At 34.0% G+C, this 21284-nt stretch overlaps 1 protein-coding gene and 1 long non-coding RNA gene across 2 annotated transcripts; both read left to right on the top strand.

Annotated features, from left to right (window-relative positions):
• Nucleotides 1–3866: 3866 nt before the first annotated feature.
• On the top strand, nt 3867–10972 carry LOC149629943 (uncharacterized). The gene is made up of 2 exons (XR_016374404.1): nt 3867–4104; nt 10887–10972. It is a non-coding gene; the product is annotated as an uncharacterized LOC149629943 (long non-coding RNA).
• On the top strand, nt 4500–10972 carry LOC149629944 (uncharacterized). The gene is made up of 3 exons (XM_089852036.1): nt 4500–6024; nt 6078–10121; nt 10209–10972. The coding sequence occupies exons 1-3, from the start codon at nt 4500–4502 to the stop codon at nt 10454–10456; spliced, it is 5817 nt and encodes a 1938-aa protein (XP_089708162.1). The 3' UTR covers nt 10457–10972.
• Nucleotides 10973–21284: the final 10312 nt, after the last annotated feature.

Below are 21284 nucleotides of genomic sequence, written 5' to 3' on the forward strand. Positions count from 1 at the left end.
TATTGTATCTACTTGAAAAGGTCAAAAGGTTACGACATCCATTGAAAAAGGGATACCGCGTCGCTTCTAACCTTTGACCTTGAATGGCAAGGTCATAACGATAGTTAATTAAGGATATTGTATAGTCAAGGAGGATTACTTGAAAAGGTCAAAAGGTTACGACATCCATCGAAAAAGGGATACCACCGTGTCCAAGCCGCTCAAAAACTAAATTACTGTCCAGGAAATTTGATGCTGTAGTCTTTGACCACCTTGGACCCTCACTCACTGCGCACGTTGTAATAGTTGATTCTGTAAAAGGGGAGGAGCTTAGCCCGTAATTGCAGCTCTTACGTCCTACAATTTTTCAATTAGAATGGCACGAATCACGTGACTATGTTCACAAATCGAAGAAAAAAAAAGAAGTAACGAAAAAAATTTAAACAAGATGCACGCAACCATATTGGGTTTTTGCGTTTTCCGTAATACAGCGGCATCTAGCGATTAACTTTGGTGGCATTTTCCGTGGTTGTCGCAACCCTTCAGATTAAAATATCCTTAAAACTTGGTAATAAATATTAATTTTAATGCCTTTTAAAGAAGATTAAAAAAAGAGTTGGTGTTTTAAGAGATAAAAAATAATGTGATGAAAAATATTTAGAGAAAGATTAGTGTATTTTACAAATGAATATTTAGACCCGACTGACTGTGTTTCAACAAATTGATGAAACCATCTTATTTCTTAATAACTATTAACAATTCCATGTGTGTCCGGTTCAAAAATAAGAACAGGAAGCTGTAGAAATAGCCAGGAAGAACCGTTTTACATCGACTCCACAGTGCCGGATTATCCTCTGGGCACTGTAGGTAGGGGACCCCGATGGTCAGCCTTAAGCTCCCAACTGTCATATCGCGGTGGGCTCCCAAACGCTTAGGGCACATTGACCCCCGGGTGCGACTGCATCTCTAGGAACACAATGGGCGGAGCTAATAGTCATTAACGGTTTTATTATCTTCACTTTGCGAATGCACTTCGCTGTGATTTGTGATGCAAATATGGTCATACTTATAAGTGAGGCTTAAGTTTAAGTTGCCGCTGGGTTATCTAGATGAACACAATGGGCGGAGCTAACAGTCTTCAACGCTTTTATGACCTTCACTTTTGCGAAATACGCGATTTTGCAACATAATTTCTGACGCAAATATGGTCATACTTAGGTGAGGCTTAAGTTTAAGTTGTCGCTTATTTATCTAGATGAATACAATGGGCGGTCTTTATACAAATGGCAGTCTTTAACTGCATGGTTTATAATATATCCTTGGTGAATTAAGGAATTTTCTATCGCACACATATGGACGTGTATTATTACGTAATGGGTAGTTCATATCATGTACTTATTGGATTCATTCCGGTAGAACAGTCTACTTCTTCTGCTGGCAGTCTTATTGCTAAGGCATTAACTAACATAACGCCTTAGCGACATCTATAGGAGATGTACTGAAATGATTCTTCTCAGTTATTTCTAGCTTTCCTGGCGAAACCAATACTTATATTTCGAGCCACCCAATCAGAATCGCAATACTTAAATGTATATTATCTTTAAGTAATATAGTATTTGTCAGTAATCGAGATTAGATATTAAAAAGAAATAATTTTCAAAATGGCAAAGCGGAAGTCGAAAAGTATTTAGTTTATACACAGCCCACTCAATCACGCGAGTTGCAACTTGCGTGATCGAGTGGGCTGTGTTTTCCTAGCAAAATTAACCAGTATGCCCTAGCGTCGTCTGCAAAATATTATTTGAGCGCCTTAGAATGGCCATCGCTTTGCTTTCTACACTTTTTGGCAGAAAGTGACGTAATATTTATTTAAAAAAAGAAATATCGTTTAACCTCTAGCCAATCAGCATCCTGGAAATTCTAGATTAATCAGTGATTTGCGAAATTAAGGCTTTACAATTTTTCATTGTAAAATTTTATACGAACTCTCTAAGTGACGTATTGGAGGAAATAGCCGCTGATTGGTTGAAGGTTCATTTGGCGTTTTAATGCAAAAAATTGGTTTAAAAGCAGCGTTAGGTTTGGTTTTGTAAAATTTAATAAACCCATTCTAGTTTCTTAAAATTGAATTGTTTCTTAATTTTTTTTTAGATTTGTTTACAATACAAACCTATTCATTAATTAATTAATAATTATTTGAATAGAACATTATTTAAAATATTTTTTACGAGTTTACATTTTCAAAGTTCCGAGCCAATAAGAGAAATTAATGCACGCAATTGCGAGTACGCACATTACGAAATAACGTCAGGGTAGGTAAGGTTAAAGTTCAGGCAGAGAGGAGTTGAAAAGGAGTGGCATAACATTGTGGGGTGAACTACTATTCTACACCGCCCGGGAGCCTAGACTCCCACAATGGGAGAAAGGAGTCCATGGACGTATCAAATTGGTTCTTTCTTGTCACGTGGGTTTATTGTTTATTTATAGAGCTTACTATTTTGCGCCCTCTCTCGAACACAAAATAAACTATTTTCTAAATAAAAATTAATCTATATCTATATAAATCAAAGTCCTGACTGACTGACTGAGTGATAATCAACGCCCAGCCCAAAGCGCTTACCCTAGAAGGCTGAAAATTTGTAAGTAGTTGGCGCGTACCCAGAAAACAATTTTAAATCCGCCGCCATCTTAATAAATGTAAAAAATGTGAAAAATCTTCTCTACGCAACGAAGTCCGCGCGTTTCAACCGATTTCGCAAATATTCAGTACACTGGCTTCCTTTAACCTATAGACGGGCTGAATGCGGTCTTTCGAGTTCCATTTGTCGCCATCTTTTAAAATGGCGGCCAAAAATTTAAAAACCATTTCTTTATGAAAGATAATGTCTGCATGAAAAGTAATAATAAAAAAATGTCCCGACGGGCTGACGGGCAACGCCAAGGGATTCAACTGTTCCTCTTGTATCTCTATGATTGTACCGATTACGCAACTACACCCAATTTATGAAGATTCTCACGAGAGGGCAGTTCGTAGCGCGAGTTTTTGCGGGAAATCTGATTTTCTTACCACGTGATAAGCGATAACCAAGTTTTCCCACAATCCCTCGGGACTTTTAGTTCTCTCGTTGTGGAAGTAAGTCAGTCTGAATCTGAAAACGGGCTTAACAAATCTCCAGTTCAACTTCTCATTGGTTAAGGGAAGTTTCAATTGTGAGCTAGGGTAGGGCCAGGGTATACCTTGATTACTAATTAGATAGTTAAAACCATGTTCGTTGAAAGGTTGGTTGAATTATAATACCACAAGTAACCTAACAACAATAAGTATAATATGCTCTGAATGAAATATGAAGGGAGTGTTAATTTCGGACGGAGTACAACATGATTTGTCCTTGAACCCAACTTGTTAAATAATTTTTGGTTAATCAAATATAGCTTAAATGGTATCCCGTAGTGGCTTAAAAGCGTTAGAGCCAAGGATATGGTTTCATTTTCAGTCAACCATCTCCTATCCACAACGTATGACAGGTAAAAATATTTTCATTTCTTGATCATTTTTAGGATTACGAAAATAAAAGGGAAACGAATGTAATACTTATTCTTATTATGTTACTTGTGATAATACTTAATAGGCTATTTGGACACAGTATCCAAAAAAATATGAAAAAAAAGAACTTGTTTGGTTAAAAATAATATTTCAATAATATTTGAAATGTGTTCAAGTTTATGTTAATATATTGCGGACGCAAAATTTGCGTACGTCTAATAAATAAATAAATAAATAAATTCTAAAGAAATATTTATCTCTTCATTTCATTACTTTAAACAGCTACACTTATTTACTTGACTTTGGTTTTAGTTTTAGTTTCAGTTTCAGTTTTAGTATAGTGTAACATGGCTGCCAGAATCATTGGAGTTTCCACTCCTTGGTTCTGGCAGGGCATATTTAGCCTCCATGTTACAAGCCACTCCCCCTTCCGCAGTTGTTATCTAGAATAATTTAGAATTCTTATCAGTTCTGTTTTTTGATTTCTCCTAAGACGGATCGACTCTTGTATACCAGTTCGGTTAAGGGTTTATCCCTATGTCAGTCAATTGAAATAAACTTGTTGAATTTGGATTAAAACTGTAAGTTGTCTTTACTTAATTTTTATGGCCCTCGGGAGTTTTCTCCCCTTAGTTAAATTACTAGATTGAGGGTTACATAAATGGCGCCCGAACAGGGACACGAAACATGTTAGGCTTTAAGCCTCGGTTTTGTCCCTAAAACATTGTGTTGTTACCGGCGAGGTTTCAACGCCCCCCACGCGGGACATTAAGCCTCGGCTCTCTCGTTGATTAATTACGCTGTTTACCCAATTAATTATTATTCAATTAATCCAACTTAATCATAATTTTCCAAGTCAATAAAAGGAATTAACCTAGTTTTAAAGGACTGTAATTAATTAAAAGTCGTATTGTTATTGATTGTTTACCATAAGACTTATTGTTCTATTAATTAAATTTAAATAAACATAATAATAATGGCCCACGGTAAACATCCTATGGATAACCAAAAATGGAGATCGACCCAAACTGAAGACGACGACGGCGATCAACCGTCTTACAATAATGAAGAAGATTCGGAGGAAGAGGAGTTTGATTCCTTACTACCGGCAGAACGGGAGGAAGATCTTGCAGCTTCCTTCAATAACATGCTTTACATGGAGGACTTAACAAGAAAGAAAAAGGAAGAGAAGGTTTCCTACTTAAACCCTTTAGCCTCGGGAGAAAATCCCTATCAACTCTTTCCGATGAGAGGCATTCCTCCTCCTGCGGGGTCTTCTACCCCTTTAACTATTCCTTCCTCTGATGCGAATAATCCATCAGGTTCCGATACAGAAGTACCTAGTGTTAGGCCAAAAGTTCGCTTTTTCAGTAATTTACAGTCTAAGACTAGATCACAACGTAATCCTAATAAGGAGGAGAATACTTCCCCTCCTAGGCCTACCGGGAATGATCCCCTACAATCTTCTGCAACAGGAACTATAGGGAATATCCCTCAAATTCCTCCTATTAATTTCCAATTTGGTCCAAATACATCCGCTGAGGATGTGGGAAATCATTTACTCCCCCTATTTCAGGCCATGGTGAATAGTTTAACGGTAATAGCTAATGCCCTACCTCAACTAGTACAAGCTAATGCTAATTTAGTAAAAGCTATTTCTCCAGCTCCTTCAGCTGTTAGAACCCCTGTTATCCCTCCTGAAAGGTTAGCATTTTCGGGTTCTCCAAATGAAAGTGCCGCAGAGTTTCTCATTTCTTATGAGGAATTTTCAAAGTTCCATAAACTTACAGATAAAGAGAGTCTATCTGCTTTACCTCTCTTGCTTAGAGGGCATGCCCTTTACTGGTTTAGAAATCTAACACTGAGATATGATTCTGTACGCCAGACTAACCCAAATCATCCTAAGCTAACATGGAAAAGTTTTAAGAAACATTTTAAAGCTCAGTTTAGGGACTCTGAAGCAGATTCAAAACTTAGATTAGAAATTTCCCAAAGGAGGCAGAAAGATAAAGAATCTGTTGAAGAATTTATTGGGGAAGTAACTAAATTAAATCTGGGAATGAATCTCCCGCTAACGGAGAAAGAATTAGTTAACATTATAAAAAGTAACCTTAAAAAAGAGTTGGAAGCTCCTCTCCTTTTTATGCCATTTACCACTCTTGAGCAGTTAAGAACAGCTTTAAAAACAGTAGAAAGAAACCTGCACAAAGAAGATAAGCCTATTGAGAAGAAAAAATCTCCTCCTAAGCAGTCGAATAGGGCTAGGGATTCCCGTAATACTGGGGCCTTTGCTCCTCAGCCTTATGCCATGAATTGGATCCCTCAACCTATGTATTATAATCAGAATGTCCAACCTTGGGAATATCCTAATCAAAATATGGGAAACCAAAATAGGTCAATGATCCCAAATGCACAAGGAAATAACTCTCGACCTAATTCAAGGTCTAGGTATAGAGCCAAATCCCCAGCTAGACAATTTAACCCGCCTACTTGTTACATATGTCAGAAGAGTGGACATTACGCTACCGACTGCCCTGATAAACAAACCGTCAAGTCGGGGGAAGCCAAAGCGGGAGAGATCCCTCAGGGTCCCTCTCCCGGTGCAAAATAAATAACCCTATCAAGAAGCGTGTCGCGTTCCCTTTGAGGATTGAATCCGTAAAGAAAGGTTCCATTCACAAAAGGGTTACTATTCCCGTTACATTTGAACACGCGACAGTACACGCAAAATTAGATAGCGGGGCAGATGCTTCTTTTGTTAGCTTAGATCAATGGCAAAAGATTTGCAAATTTAGAAATTCTTCAGAACTACCTGAAGATGAACATTTAGATTGTGTTGTCTGGGGCGACGGCCGTTATACGTTTACAAAAGGTTCCCACGAACTTGAGTTCTCTCTTAAGGATAATGGGAATGAAAATCATTTTAAATTTCAATTCTATATTGTTCCTTCCCTCACTAGTGACTTTATATTGGGACAAGATTTCCTTGAGGAATATAGGGTCAAATTAGATTTTGAATCTTCACATTGTTTAGTGGGTAATTTGAAGATCCCCTTTTCAATTCCATCAGAAAAGGTTCCAGTAAACCAGGAGATATTAGATAACATTAGGGAAGCGGTTTCCGCAGCCCCTATTTCTGATGAACAACGTCTTCTGTTAGAAGCCCTCTTAGTAAAATTTCCAGAATTGTTTTCGGATAAGGTAGGAAGAACAGGACTAGTCTTCCATGAAATCCATACAGGTAATAGTCCGCCCATTAAATCTCAGCCTTATCGCGTTAATGATCAGAAGAAGAAAATTATAGAGCAACATGTTAGGGAAATGCTGAATGATGGTATCATTAGACCCTCCATATCTCCTTGGGCTTCGCCCGTTGTTTTAGTTGATCAAACAAAACGGGGTAAACCCTATAGGTTTTGTATTGATTATAGAAAACTAAATCAGGTTACCATAAAGGACCCTTACCCCTTGCCTAATATAGAAGATATGCTAGCTAGAGTGGGACGACCTAAATTTATCACTACCCTTGACTTAAAATCCGGGTATTGGCAAATGGAAATGCACCCGAAGAGTAGACCCAAAACAGCTTTCGTGACTCATATGGGAAAATACGAGTTTAACGTACTCCCTTTTGGGCTTTGTAACGCCCCTAGCTCGTTTCAACGTTTAATCGACGAAATTTTTAGAGACGCCGATTACTTTCAGTTAATTGACTATTTAGACGATCTAATTTCTCTTAGTGAAGATTGGGATCAGCACTTAACGTGTTTGGAATACGTCCTAAATAGATTAAAGGAAGCGGGTCTCACCCTTCAATTGAAAAAATGTCGGTTTGCTCAAAAAGAAGCTGTTATTTTCGGTCATATAGTTAATGAACAAGGAGTGCATATTGACCCTTCGAAGATTGAAGCCATTAAGAAATTCCCTCCTCCTAAAAATATTAAGGAAGTGCAAAGATTTTTAGGAATGGCAGGTTGGCATAACCGGTTTATTAATCACTATTCTCAAATAGTAGCTCCAATTAATAAACTTAAAAGAAAAGGTCAGAAATTCAATTGGGGTACTGAACAGCAGATGGCGTTCGATAGAATTAAGGAAGAAATATGTAAGGCTCCGCCCTTAGCTTCCTTTAGAAGGGATTCCCCTTGCATTCTAACTACAGATGCTAGTGACGCAGGGTTAGGTGCCCTTCTATCCCAAATTCAGGACGATATAGAAGTCCCGATAGCATATGCGAGTACAGGACTTAAAGAAGCCGAAACTAGATACTCGACTAGCGAGAAAGAATGTTTAGCTATTTGTTGGGCAGTTAAAAAATTTAGACCCTTTTTAGAAGGTCGTAAGTTTACAGTTCTTACGGACCATCAAGCTTTGCAATGGCTATTCAATATTAGGGAACCGAATTCTCGTCTAGTTAAATGGGCCATGTACCTTCAAACATTTGATTTTAACATTAAACACAAGAAAGGAGTAGAAAATGTGGTGGCAGACGCTTTATCAAGAGCGCCGATAAACGTCTTGAGTATAAACTTTAGCTCCTCCCCTTCTTTATCTATGAATCCAACTAGTAGCAGTACAAGTTCTTATTCTACTAGTAGTAATCCGTCATCTTCCTCTAGTGACACTGTTGAAGGTCGCGTTCGCCCACCAGGTCCGAGAACCTTATATTCTGTTTTCACCTTGGAAGATGTGAGAAAATCACAAAGGGAAGATCCTTTTGCTTCCCCTATACTAAATTCCTTACAAGAACCTAATCCTGTTAGACATAAATTGTTTGAACTGAAAAATAATCTTCTTTATAGACGACCTTATAGAAACCAACCTGAGAAAATATATTTACCCCCGCGCTTAAGACTAGAAGCCATGCGGTTATTACATGACCACCCACTATCAGCTCACAGGGGCAAAGATAAAACCCTGAGCAAAGTAATATTTAGATATTGGTGGCCTACTATAGTAAGAGATGTTCAGGATTACGTTAGAGGTTGTACATTATGCCAACAGTTTAAAGCTAGGAATAGAAAGAAGCCAGGGCTAATGCAACCCTCTGAAATGACAAGTCCTTGGGACCAAATTAGCGTTGACATAATGGGGCCTTTCCCTCAAAGTAGACACCATTATAAGTATTTAATAGTCTTTGTCGATTATATGACAAAGTTCGTGGAAATGATTCCACTGAAGACTATTACAGCAAAAACTTGTGTTCAAGCCTTTAAGTCTATTATTACCAGGTGGGGAGCTCCTAAAGCTATTCTTAGTGATAGAGGGGTACAATTTACTTCGAAACTTTGGCTGCAAACTTGCAGAGCTTTAAGAACAAATCCTAAGTTTACTACCCCCTACACGCCTAAGGGAAATCCCACCGAACGAGTTAATCGTGTAATAGGTGAACTTATATCATTTTACGTAGGGAATCACCATGATAGATGGGATGAATCCCTTGACCTTCTTCAATTTGCTATCAATTCTGCACCGCATGAAACTACGGGCAGATCCCCTTTCTTTTTGAATTTAGGGCGGGAGCCACGTCTCCCTTGGGATTTAGAAATTGAAGAACCCATTCAGGACTCTGATGACCCTGAGCGTACTAAGGCTTTAAAAGTTCTTAAGGAGCAATTAGAATTTAGCAACGAATTATCCAAGTTAGCTAAAGCACATCAAAAGAAATACTATGACCTCCGCCATGACCCTCTAGAATTTGAGGTAGGAACTTTAGTATGGATGGAAACCCATCCTTTGTCAAGTACGACAGGTCAGCTTATGAAAAAGCTCAGTCCTAAATGGGCAGGTCCCTTTAAAATTATTGCAAAACATTCTCCTGTAGTATATGAGTTAGAGGATGCTAACTCAGGGCAGAATGTAGGAAAAGTAAATCTAGAGCATCTGAAGCTCTATTGGACTAATGTAGCCGTCTTCGATAATGCCGAACATGCCCCTACTTCACAGTCGAACGTTTCAGATGATCCTGAGCTTAGTCCCAAAACTAACGGTGGTACCATTGACCACCCTCCTATTGCGACTTCCTCAACTACTTCATCTGAATCATCATCATCTTCTACATCACCGTCGCCTCAGGACGATCAGGAAGTCGATCAACAGATCATTCCTGCTATTCCGGATGTCCCGCATACGACGACATCTAGTACACTAGAAGATCAAGCAGCGGATCAACAGATCCCTCCTGAGACTCCCGATGATTCATATCAACCAACAGACTCTGATAGTGAACCGGGCATGGCCCTTTTTGAAGACCCACCTCTCCTTCTCCGTACTAACCATGATATGAGGGCTTTTCAGCTCAATCATCCCACTAACGATAGTCCGCCTTCTGCGGCAGGGGAGGCTTCCCCGTCTGATGGTGAAAAATCAGTGGCGGGAACTAAGCTACATACACCAACTTCCAGTTTTTCAGAAGAAATTCTAACGCCGGAAGACAAATCAACGTCTTCTGAACAATTAGTCGCGGAACCGGCCTTACACCATTCTCCTTCTTCTGGTTTTTCGGAGGCAATAGAACCTCCCGAACCGATTTCTACTCTTTCGGAGGAAATATCAACTCCTGTACAGATTTCTTCTCAATCGCAATCCCAAGCACTGCGTGAGTCCGAAAGTTCATCGACCACATTATCTGAGTCGATGAGGACCCCAAGATTAAACAGGGCTTCCTTACCCGATATTTATTTAGAGCCTTTTAAATTGGGATGGCGCCGAGAGGTATGTAAGAGAGCGACGGTTCAGCCCGGAGGTAATGAAGTAGATATCTACTATCGGCCTCCTGATAATAAAAGGTTAAGGTCACCTTATGAGGTTCAAGTTTACCTTAACAATAATAACGTCACGAACCTAGAAAGGGACTATTTCTGTTTTACCCGAGAACCAATCTCTGTTTTCCCTTGGGAATTTATTTCCCAAGCAACAAAAAGAAAGTACTAAAAGAGTATCATTCTAGATGACCACTACCCATGTACTTTGATCATCCGTAAGGAGAGCCTAATGTCACATTTATAGGGAAGCCCTTCGGATATGAAGATTGAACAGAAGCTCATGCAGCACCAATGAAGAAACAATCACCGTTTTGTGAACGAACTTAAAAATACTTATACCCCTGCTAATGATTTTAAGGGTTCCTCGGGGTAACCCTAAACTGAAAAAAAAACAACTTTCTATTCTATATTTTTGTATTATAATAACAGTTCCTAAAGAGGGGGGGATGTAACATGGCTGCCAGAATCATTGGAGTTTCCACTCCTTGGTTCTGGCAGGGCATATTTAGCCTCCATGTTACAAGCCACTCCCCCTTCCGCAGTTGTTATCTAGAATAATTTAGAATTCTTATCAGTTCTGTTTTTTGATTTCTCCTAAGACGGATCGACTCTTGTATACCAGTTCGGTTAAGGGTTTATCCCTATGTCAGTCAATTGAAATAAACTTGTTGAATTTGGATTAAAACTGTAAGTTGTCTTTACTTAATTTTTATGGCCCTCGGGAGTTTTCTCCCCTTAGTTAAATTACTAGATTGAGGGTTACAATAGTATAGTATAGTTTTAGTTTTAGCTTCAGTTTTAGTATAGTATAGTTTTAGTTTCAGTTTTACTATAGTATAGTATAGTTTCAGTTTTAGGTTTAGTATAGTATAGTTTTAGTTTCAGTTTCAGTTTTAGTTTTAGTTTCAGTTTTAGTACCAGTTTTAGTTTCAGTTTCAGTTTTAGCTTCGATTCTAGCTTCCAAAGGGCTGGATTACAGGAGCACGCCACAACTCCCAGTTTCAGTTTCAGTTTTAGTATCAGTTTTAGTTTCAGTTTTAGAATAGTTTCATTTTTAGGATAGTTTCAGTTTCAGTTTTAGAATAGTTTCAGTTTCAGTTTTAGAATAGTTTCAGTTTCAGTTTTAGAATAGTTTCAGTTTCAGTTTTAGAATAGTTTCAGTTTCAGTTTTAGAATAGTTTCAGTTTCAGTTTTAGAATAGTTTCAGTTTCAGTTTTAGAATAGTTTCAGTTTCAGTTTTAGAATAGTTTCAGTTTCAGTTTTAGAATAGTTTCAGTTTCACTTTTAGTTTCAGTTTTAGTATAGTATAGTATAGTTTTAGTTTCAATTTCAGTTTTAGTTTTAGTATAGTATAGTATAGTATAGTTTTAGTTTTAGTATAGTATAGTTTTCGTTTTAGTATAGTATAGTTTTAGTTTAAGTATAGTATAGTTTTAGTTTTAGTATAGTATAGTTTTAGTTTTAGTATAGTATAGTTTTAGTTTTAGTATAGTATAGTTTTAGTTTTAGTATAGTATAGTTTAAGTTTTAGTATAGTATAGTTTTAGTTTTAGTATAGTATAGTTTTAGTTTTAGTATAGTATAGTTTTAGTTTTAGTATTGTAACCACGCTACGAGATTACTTAAACTCGCACCATGAGCGCGTGGCCATAAAAGCCTTGGCTAATACTAAGAATAAACTACACTGGTTCCTTAGGTTAACTCATACTTTATTAAACAACTAAATTATTACTAAATGATAATTAATGCCACTTGCATTAGATAATTAAAGAACTGAACATAATTACTATTAATAAGGATGATGAAGTCCAATACCAGGGCAAGACGCCCTATGCTCGAGCATACTACTACATCCTAGTAGTAAAGAAGAACTGACTTAATAGTGATAAGCAGTCGATGCTTATATAGTACGGGGAAAGGTCAGAGGTAACTGTGTGTGTTAATCCTCTATGTAACCGCACACCCCTGGAGTGGAAACCCAGGAGGTCCCTTGATTATTACGGGAGGTTACATCCCCCCAGACGACAAAGATTGGACTTCATCGGCAGAAAACTTAATTACATAAATTTTCTAATTTTAACAAAACAGAATAATAGTAATTAACTTTAAACAATGTAACAGATAGTTAAAAGATTCCAGTTAACTAGCATACTAGGTTAATCATTTAAAGTTATAAGGAAATTTGATGAAAGCAGGAACTGTAGCATCGGATGGCTCGTCCTGGCTTTCTTCCTCCCATGTTAGAATACGTCCAGTCAGATCTGGAGCAGCCGTATCAGACGATGTAGTTGAGGAAGTCTCCGCAGGTTGGTGGTGTGCACTCCCACCTTCCGTTGAAGAGCTTGACTCGGCATCGTCCTCTGTAGGCGTTGACTGCTGACTGTAGTTTCTTCTCTTAAGGGAATGTCCCGTTGAGATAAGCCAAGTAATTAAACTTGCTTCTGAAGAAGTTCAGTATGAGTTGAACATTGTGATCGTAGTGAATTGTTGTAAAGGAAGGTTTTGAGCGACCCTCAGACTCAATAGTGCATGTCACGGCTAGTCCAATCCGCAGTGCGGAACCGCAACGTTACTACCCTAACTTTACTCTAACAACTAATTACTACAAACTCCGATCACACTAAGGCTTAGCATAGCCAAAGCAAAGTTACAATAACCTAGGACCCGTCGTTCCTGGCAAGCTCGCCATTTATGTAACCACGCTACGAGATTACTTAAACTCGCACCATGAGCGCGTGGCCATAAAAGCCTTGGCTAATACTAAGAATAAACTACACTGGTTCCTTAGGTTAACTCATACTTTATTAAACAACTAAATTATTACTAAATGATAATTAATGCCACTTGCATTAGATAATTAAAGAACTGAACATAATTACTATTAATAAGGATGATGAAGTCCAATACCAGGGCAAGACGCCCTATGCTCGAGCATACTACTACATCCTAGTAGTAAAGAAGAACTGACTTAATAGTGATAAGCAGTCGATGCTTATATAGTACGGGGAAAGGTCAGAGGTAACTGTGTGTGTTAATCCTCTATGTAACCGCACACCCCTGGAGTGGAAACCCAGGAGGTCCCTTGATTATTACGGGAGGTTACAGTATAGTATAGTTTTAGTTTTAGTATAGTATAGTTTTAGTTTTAGTATAGTATAGTTTTAGTTTTAGTATAGTATAGTTTTAGTTTTAGTATAGTATAGTTTTAGTTTTAGTATAGTATAGTTTTAGTTTTAGTATAGTATAGTTTTAGTTTTAGTGTAGTATAGTATAGTTTTAGTTTCGGTTTTACTATAGTAAAGTATAGTTTTAGTTTCAGTTTTAGTTTTAGTTTTAGTATAGTAAAGTATAGTTTTAGTTTCAGTTTTACTATAGTATACAGTATAGCATAGTATAGTTTTAGTTTTAGCTTCAGTTTTAGTATAGTATAGTTTCAGTTTCACTTTCACTTTTAGTTTTAGTTTCAATCTCAGTTTCAGTTTTAGTATAGTATAGTTTTAGTTTTAGTATAGTATAGTTTTAGTTTCAGTTTTAGTATAGTATACTTTTAGTTTCAGTTTTAGTATAGTATATTATAGCTTTAGTTTCATTTTCAGTTTTAGTTATAGTAAAGTATAGTATAGTATAGAATAGTATAGTATAGTATAGTATAGAATAGTATAGTATAGTATAGAATAGTATAGTATAGTATAGTATAGAATAGTATAGTATAGTATAGAATAGTATAGTATAGTATAGAATAGTATAGTATAGTATAGAATAGTATAGTATAGTATAGAATAGTATCGTATAGTATAGAATAGTATAGTATAGTATAGAATAGTATAGTATAGTAAAGTATAGTTTTAGTTTTAGTTTCAGTTTTACTATAGTATAGTAGAGTATAGTTTTAGTTTTAGTTTCAGTTTTACTATAGTATAGTATAGTTTTAGTTTTAGTTTCCGTTTTAGTATAGTATAGTTTTAGTTTCAGTTTTAGTATAGTATAGTTTTAGTTTCAGTTTTAGTATAGTATAGTATAGTTTTAGTTTCATTTTCAGTTTTAGTTATAGTAAGGTATAGTATAGTATAGAATAGTATAGTATAGTAAAGTATAGTTTTAGTTTCAGTTTTAGTATAGTATAGTTTTAATTTCAGTTTTAGTATAGTATAGTTTTAGTTTCAGTTTTAGTATAGTATAGTTTTAGTTTTAGTTTCAGTTTTGGTTTCAGTTTTAGTTTTAGTATTGTCTAGTATAATATAGTTTTACTTTTTTAGTATAGTATAGTTTTAGTTTCAGTTTTAGTATAGTATAGTAAAGTATAGTAAAGTATAGTTTTAGTTTTAGTATAGTATAGTAAAGTATAGTTTTAGTTTTAGTATAGTATAGTAAAGTATAGTTTTAGTTTCAGTTTTATTATAGTATAGTTCTAGTTTTAGTTTCAGTTTTATTATAGTATAGTTCTAGATTTAGTTTCAGTTTTAGTATAGTATAGTAAAGTATAGTTTTAGTTTCAGTTTTATTATAGTATAGTTCTAGTTTTACTTTTAGTTTTAGTATAGTATAGTAAAGTATAGTTTTAGTTTCAGTTTTATTATAGTATAGTTCTAGTTTTAGTTTCAGTTTTATTATAGTATAGTTCTAGATTTAGTTTCAGTTTTAGTATAGTATAGTAAAGTATAGTTTTAGTTTCAGTTTTATTATAGTATAGTTCTAGTTTTACTTTTAGTTTTAGTATAGTATAGTAAAGTATAGTTTTAGTTTCAGTTTTATTATAGTATAGTTCTAGTTTTAGTTTCAGTTTTAGTATAGTATAGTTTTAGTTTCATTTTTAGTATAGTATAGTTTTAGTTTCAGTTTTAGTATATTATAGTTTAGTATAGTTTTAGTTTCAGTTTTAGTATATTATAGTTTAGTATAGTTTTAGTTTCAGTTTTAGTTTTAGTTTCACTTTTAGTTTTAGTTTTAGTATAGTATAGTATAGTATAGTATAGTTTTAGTTTTAGTTTTAGTTTCAGTTTCAGTATAGTATCGTTTTAGTTTCAGTTTTAGTATAGTTTTAGTTTTAGTTTTAGTTTTAGTATATTTTTAGTTTCAGTTTTAGTATAGTATAGTTTTACTTTCCGTTTTAGTTTTAGTATAGTATAGTTTTACTTTCCGTTTTAGTTTTAGTATAGTATAGTTTTACTTTCCGTTTTAGTTTTAGTATAGTATAGTTTTACTTTCCGTTTTAGTTTTAGTATAGTATAGTTTTACTTTCCGTTTTAGTTTTAGTATAGTATAGTTTTACTTTCCGTTTTAGTTTTAGTATAGTATAGTATAGTATAGTTTTAGTTTCACTTTCAGTTTTAGATTTAGTTTTAGTTTCAGTTTTAGTATAGTATAGTATATTTTTAATTTCAGTTTTAGTATATTATAGTATAGCATGGTATAGTACAGTATAGTTTCAGTTTTTGTTTTCGTTCAGTTTTAGTTTCATTTTCAGTTTCAATTTTAGTTTCAGTTCAGTTTTAGTATAGTATAGTATAGTATTGGATAGTATAGTATAGTATAGTTTAGTATAGTATAGTATAGTGTAGTATGGTATAGTATGGTATAGTGTAGTATGGTATAGTAGAGTATAGTTTTAGTTTCAGTTTTAGTTTTAGCTTTAGTTTCAGTTTTAGTTTTAGCTTTAGTTTCAGTTTTAGTTTTAGCTTTAGTTTCAGTTTAAGTATAGTATAGTTTTAGTTTCAGTTTCAGTTTAAGTTTTTGTTTTCGTTTGGTTTTAGTTTCGGTTTCAGATTTAGTTTCAGTTCACTTTTAGTATAGTATAGTATAGTATTGGATAGTATAGTATAGTACAAGTACAAGTACAATTACAAGTACAAGTACAAGTACAATTACAAGTACAATTACAAGTACAAGTACAAGTACAATTACAATTACAAGTACAAATACAAGTACAAATACAAGTACATGTACAAAATACATGTAGAAGTACAAGTACAAGTACATGTATAAATACAAACACATGTACAAGTACAAGTACAAATACAAGTACATGTACAAGTACATGTACAAAATACATGAAGAAGTACAAGTACATGTATAAATACAAACACATGTACAAGTACAAGTACAAGTACATGTATAAATACAAACACATGTACAAGTACAAGTACAAGTACATGTATAAATACAAACACATGTACAAGTACAAGTACAAGTACATGTATAAATACAAACACATGTACAAGTACAAGTACAAGTACAAATACAAGTACATGTAGAAGTACATGTAGAAGTACATGTAGAAGTACAAATACAAGTACATGTAGAAGTACATGTAGAAGTACATGTAGAAGTACATGTAGAAGTACATGTAGAAGTACAAGTACAAGTACATGTACAAGTACAAGTACAAGTACGAGTACGAGTACAAGTACAAGTACACGTACAGTTTCAATATAGTATAGTTCTAGTTTTAGTTTCAGTTTTAGTATAGTATAGTTTTAGTTTCAGTTTTAGTGTAGTTTAGTTTTAGTTTCAGTTTTAGTATAGTGTAGTTTTAGTTTCAGTTTCAGTTTTAGTTTTAGTTTTAGTTTCAGTTTTAGTTTTAGTTTCAGTTTTAGTATAGTATAGTTTTACTTTCAGTTTTAGTTTTAGTATAGTATATTATAGTATAGTATAGTATAGTATAGTATAGTTTTAGTTTCACTTTCAGTTTTAGTTTTAGTTTCAGTTTTAGTATAGTATAGTATATTTTTAGTTTCAGTTTTAGTATAGTATAGTATATTTTTAGTTTCAGTTTTAGTATAATATAGTATAGCATGGTATAGTACAGTATAGTTTCAGTTTTTGTTTTCGTTTAGTTTTAGTTTTAGTTTCATTTTCAGTTTCAATTTTAGTTTCATTTTCAGTTTCAATTTTAGTTTCAGTTCAGTTTTAGTATAGCATAGTATAGTATTGGATAGTATAGTATAGTATATTATAGTATAGTATAGTATAGTATGGTATAGTATAGTATAGTGTAGTATGGTATAGTATAGTATAGTTTTAGTTTTAGCTTTAGTTTCAATTATAGTTTTAGCTTTAGTTTCAGTTTTAGTTTTAGCTTTAGTTTCAGTTTTAGTTTTAGCTTTAGTTTCAGTTTTGGTTTTAGCTTTAGTTTCAGTTTTAGTTTTAGCTTTAGTTTCAGTTTTAGTTTTAGCTTTAGTTTCAGTTTTAGTTTTAGCTTTAGTTTCAGTTTAAGTATAGTATGGTTTTAGTTTCAGTTTCAGTTTAAGTTTTTGTTTTCGTTTGGTTTTAGTTTCGGTTTCAGATTTAGTTTCAGTTCAGTTTTAGTATAGTATAGTATTGGAGAGTATAGTATAGAACAAGTACAATTACAAGTACAAGTACAATTAAAAGTACATGTACAAGTACAAGTACAATTAAAAGTACATGTACAAGTACATGTACAAGTACAAGTACAAGTACATGTACATGTACAAGTACAAGTACAAGTATGAGTACATGTATATGTACAAGTACAAGTACATGTACAAGTACAAGTACAAGTACATGTACAAGTACAAGTACAAGTATATGTACTAGTACAAGTACATGTACAAGTACAAGTAGAAATACATGTACAAGTACAAGTACAAGTACAGGTACATGTACATGTACAAGTACAAGTACAAGTACAAGTACATGTACATATACAAGTACAAATTCAAGTACAAGTGCATGTACAAGTACATGTACAAATACAAGTACGAGTACGAGTACGAGTACAAGTACAAGTTAAAATAGAAGAACAAGTACATGTACAAGTACAAGTACATGTACAAGTACAAGTTCAAGTACAAGTACATTTACAAGTACAAGTACAAGTACATTTACAAGTACAAGTACAAGTTCAAATACAAGAACAAGTACATGTACAAGTATAGTACAGGTACAAGTACAAGTTCAAATACAAGAACAAGTACATGTACAAGTATAGTACAGGTACAAGTACAAGTACATGTACAAGTACAAGTACATGTACAAGTATAGTACAGGTAAAAGTACAAATACAAGTACAATTGCAAGTACAAGTACAAGTACGAGTACGAGTACGAGTACAAGTACATGTACAAGTACATGTATATGTACAAGTACAAGTACATGTACAAAAACAAGTACATGTATATGTACAAGTACATGTATAAATACAAAAACAAGTACATGTATATGTACAAGTACAAGTAAAAGTACATGTACAAGAACATATATAAATAAAAGTACAAGTACAAATACATGTACAAGTACAAGTACAAATACAAAAACAGGCACATGTACAAGTACAATAACAAAAACAAATGCAAATACAAATACAAGTACGAGTACGAGTACAATTACAAGTACATGTACAATTTCAAGTACAATTACAAGTACAGGTACAAGTACAAGTTCGAATACAAGTACAAGTACATGTACAAGTATAGTGCAGGTATAAGTAGAAGTACATGTACAAGTATAGTACAGGTACAAGTACGAGTACGAGTACGAGTACAAGTACATGTACAAGTACAAGTACGAGTACGAGTACGAGTACGAGTACAAGCACAAGTACAAGTACAAGTACAAGTACGAGTACGAGTACGAGTACAAGTACATGTACAAGTACAAGTACGAGTACGAGTACATGTACAAGTACATGTACAAGTACGAGTACGAGTACATGTACAAGTACAAGTACGAGTACGAGTACGAGTGCGAGTACGAGTACAAGTACATGTACAAGTACAAGTACAAGTACGAGTACGAGTACGAGTACAAGTTCAAATACAAGAACAAGTACATGTACAAGTACAAGTACAAGTACAATTACAATTACTAGTACATGTACAAGTACAAACATAAAGAAACCACAATAAAACCGCATAAAACACACATAAACTACAATAAAACATCATAAAACAAAGAAACAACAATAAAACTACTTAAACCATAAACAATCAACACTAAAACTGCATAAAACACACCTAAGCAACAATAAAACACAAAAAACTGCATAAAACACAGATAATCTACTATAAAACTATATAAACAACAATTTAACGCACGAAAACTACATAAAACACACATAAACAACAATAAAACACACATAAAGAACAATAAAACACACACAAACTACAATAAAACACACATAAACAACAATAAAACACACATAAACAACAATAAAACACACATAAACAACAATAAAACACAGAAACTACAATAAAACTACGTAAAACACAAATAAAGAACAGTAAAACACACAAAAACTAGAGTAAACACACAAAAACTACAGTAAACACACAAAAACTACAGTAAAACTGCGTAAAACACACAAAAACTACAGTAAAACACACAAAAACTACAGTAAAACTGCGTAAAACACACAAAAACTACAGTAAAACACACAAAAACTACAGTAAAACACACAAAAACTACAGTAAAACACACAAAAATTACAGTAAAACACACAAAAACTACAGTAAAACACACAAAAACTACAGTAAAACACACAAAAACTACAGTAAAATACACAAAAACTACAGTAAAACACAAAAACTACAGTAAAACACTAAAATTACAATAAAACGGCATAAAACACAACATAACATTATGAAACACAATAAAACAGGACAAAAACACAAAACAGCAGAAAGAAAAGTAAAACAGCATACAAACAAAATAAAATCGCATATGAAACACACTAAAACAGCACAGAACACAATTAAACCGCATAAAAGAACAATAAAAACAACATAAATACACCATAAAAGCATAAAAACAAAGTGAAACTGCATAGAAAGACAATATAACAGCATAAAAAGAAATAAAACAGCTTAAAACACAATATAATGTGATAGAATCACACTAAAACAGCTTAAAACACAATATAATGTGATAGAATCACACTAAAACAGCTTAAAACACAATATAATGTGATAGAATCACACTAAAACAGCACAAAACACAAGCCGCGTAAAGTAACAATAAAACAGCATAAAAACACAATAAAACAGCATAAAAACACAATGAATCAGCATTAAACACAATAAAACAGCATAAAAACATTAGAACAGCATTAAAACTCAATAAAAGAGCGTAGAACACAATAAAACAGCATAAAAACTCAACAAAACAGCATAGATTACAATGAAACACCATATAACAGCATAAAAACACAATGAAACACCATAAAACAGCATAAAAACACAATGAAACACCATAAAACAGCATAAAAACACGATGAAACAGCATAAAAACTCAATAAAAGAGCGTAGAACACAATGAAACAGCATTAAACACAATAAACAGCATAAAAACTCAATAAAACAGCATAAAAACTCAACAAAACAGCATAGATTACTATGAAACACCATATAACAGCATAAAAACACAATGAAACAGCATAAAAACACAATGAAACAGCATAAAAACACAATGAAACAGCATAAAAACACAATGAAACAGCATAAAACAGCATAAAAACACAAAACACCATAAAACAGCATAAAAACACAATGAAACAGCATAAAACAGCTTAAAAACACAATAAAACCGCATAAAAACACAATGAAACAGCATAAAACAGCATAAAAACACAATAAAACAGCATAAAAACACAATGAAACAGCATAAAAACACAATGAAACAGCATAAAAACACAATGAAACAGCATAAAACGGCATGAAGCAGCATTATAACCAGAGTTATGAGCCTCCAAAGCATAGCGTTAAAAAATCATATCCGAGCGAAGCGACGTACCGGGCGCGCGAGCGTTACGTATCTTGCGACGCGAAAAAAAGCCATAGTGTGGACGGACCTCTCCAGGGAGTGAGACGCTACCATAAGTAACACAATAACAATATGTGACAGGCTTTCGTAAGTTCACGATCATTTTTCTTAACTACTCGGCCCCTGTTTGTTGTAACCCCAAGTTTTAAAAATGATTGGATGGGGGATAAATAGGACTATAACATACTCGAAGGACATCCGCGTATCTCTAGTGGAAC

This window comes from Phalangium opilio, unplaced genomic scaffold (genome assembly GCF_054372755.1).
Source record: "Phalangium opilio isolate 3A_F unplaced genomic scaffold, DU_Popi_V2 ptg000105l_1, whole genome shotgun sequence".
NCBI classification, from domain to species: domain Eukaryota; kingdom Metazoa; phylum Arthropoda; class Arachnida; order Opiliones; family Phalangiidae; genus Phalangium; species Phalangium opilio.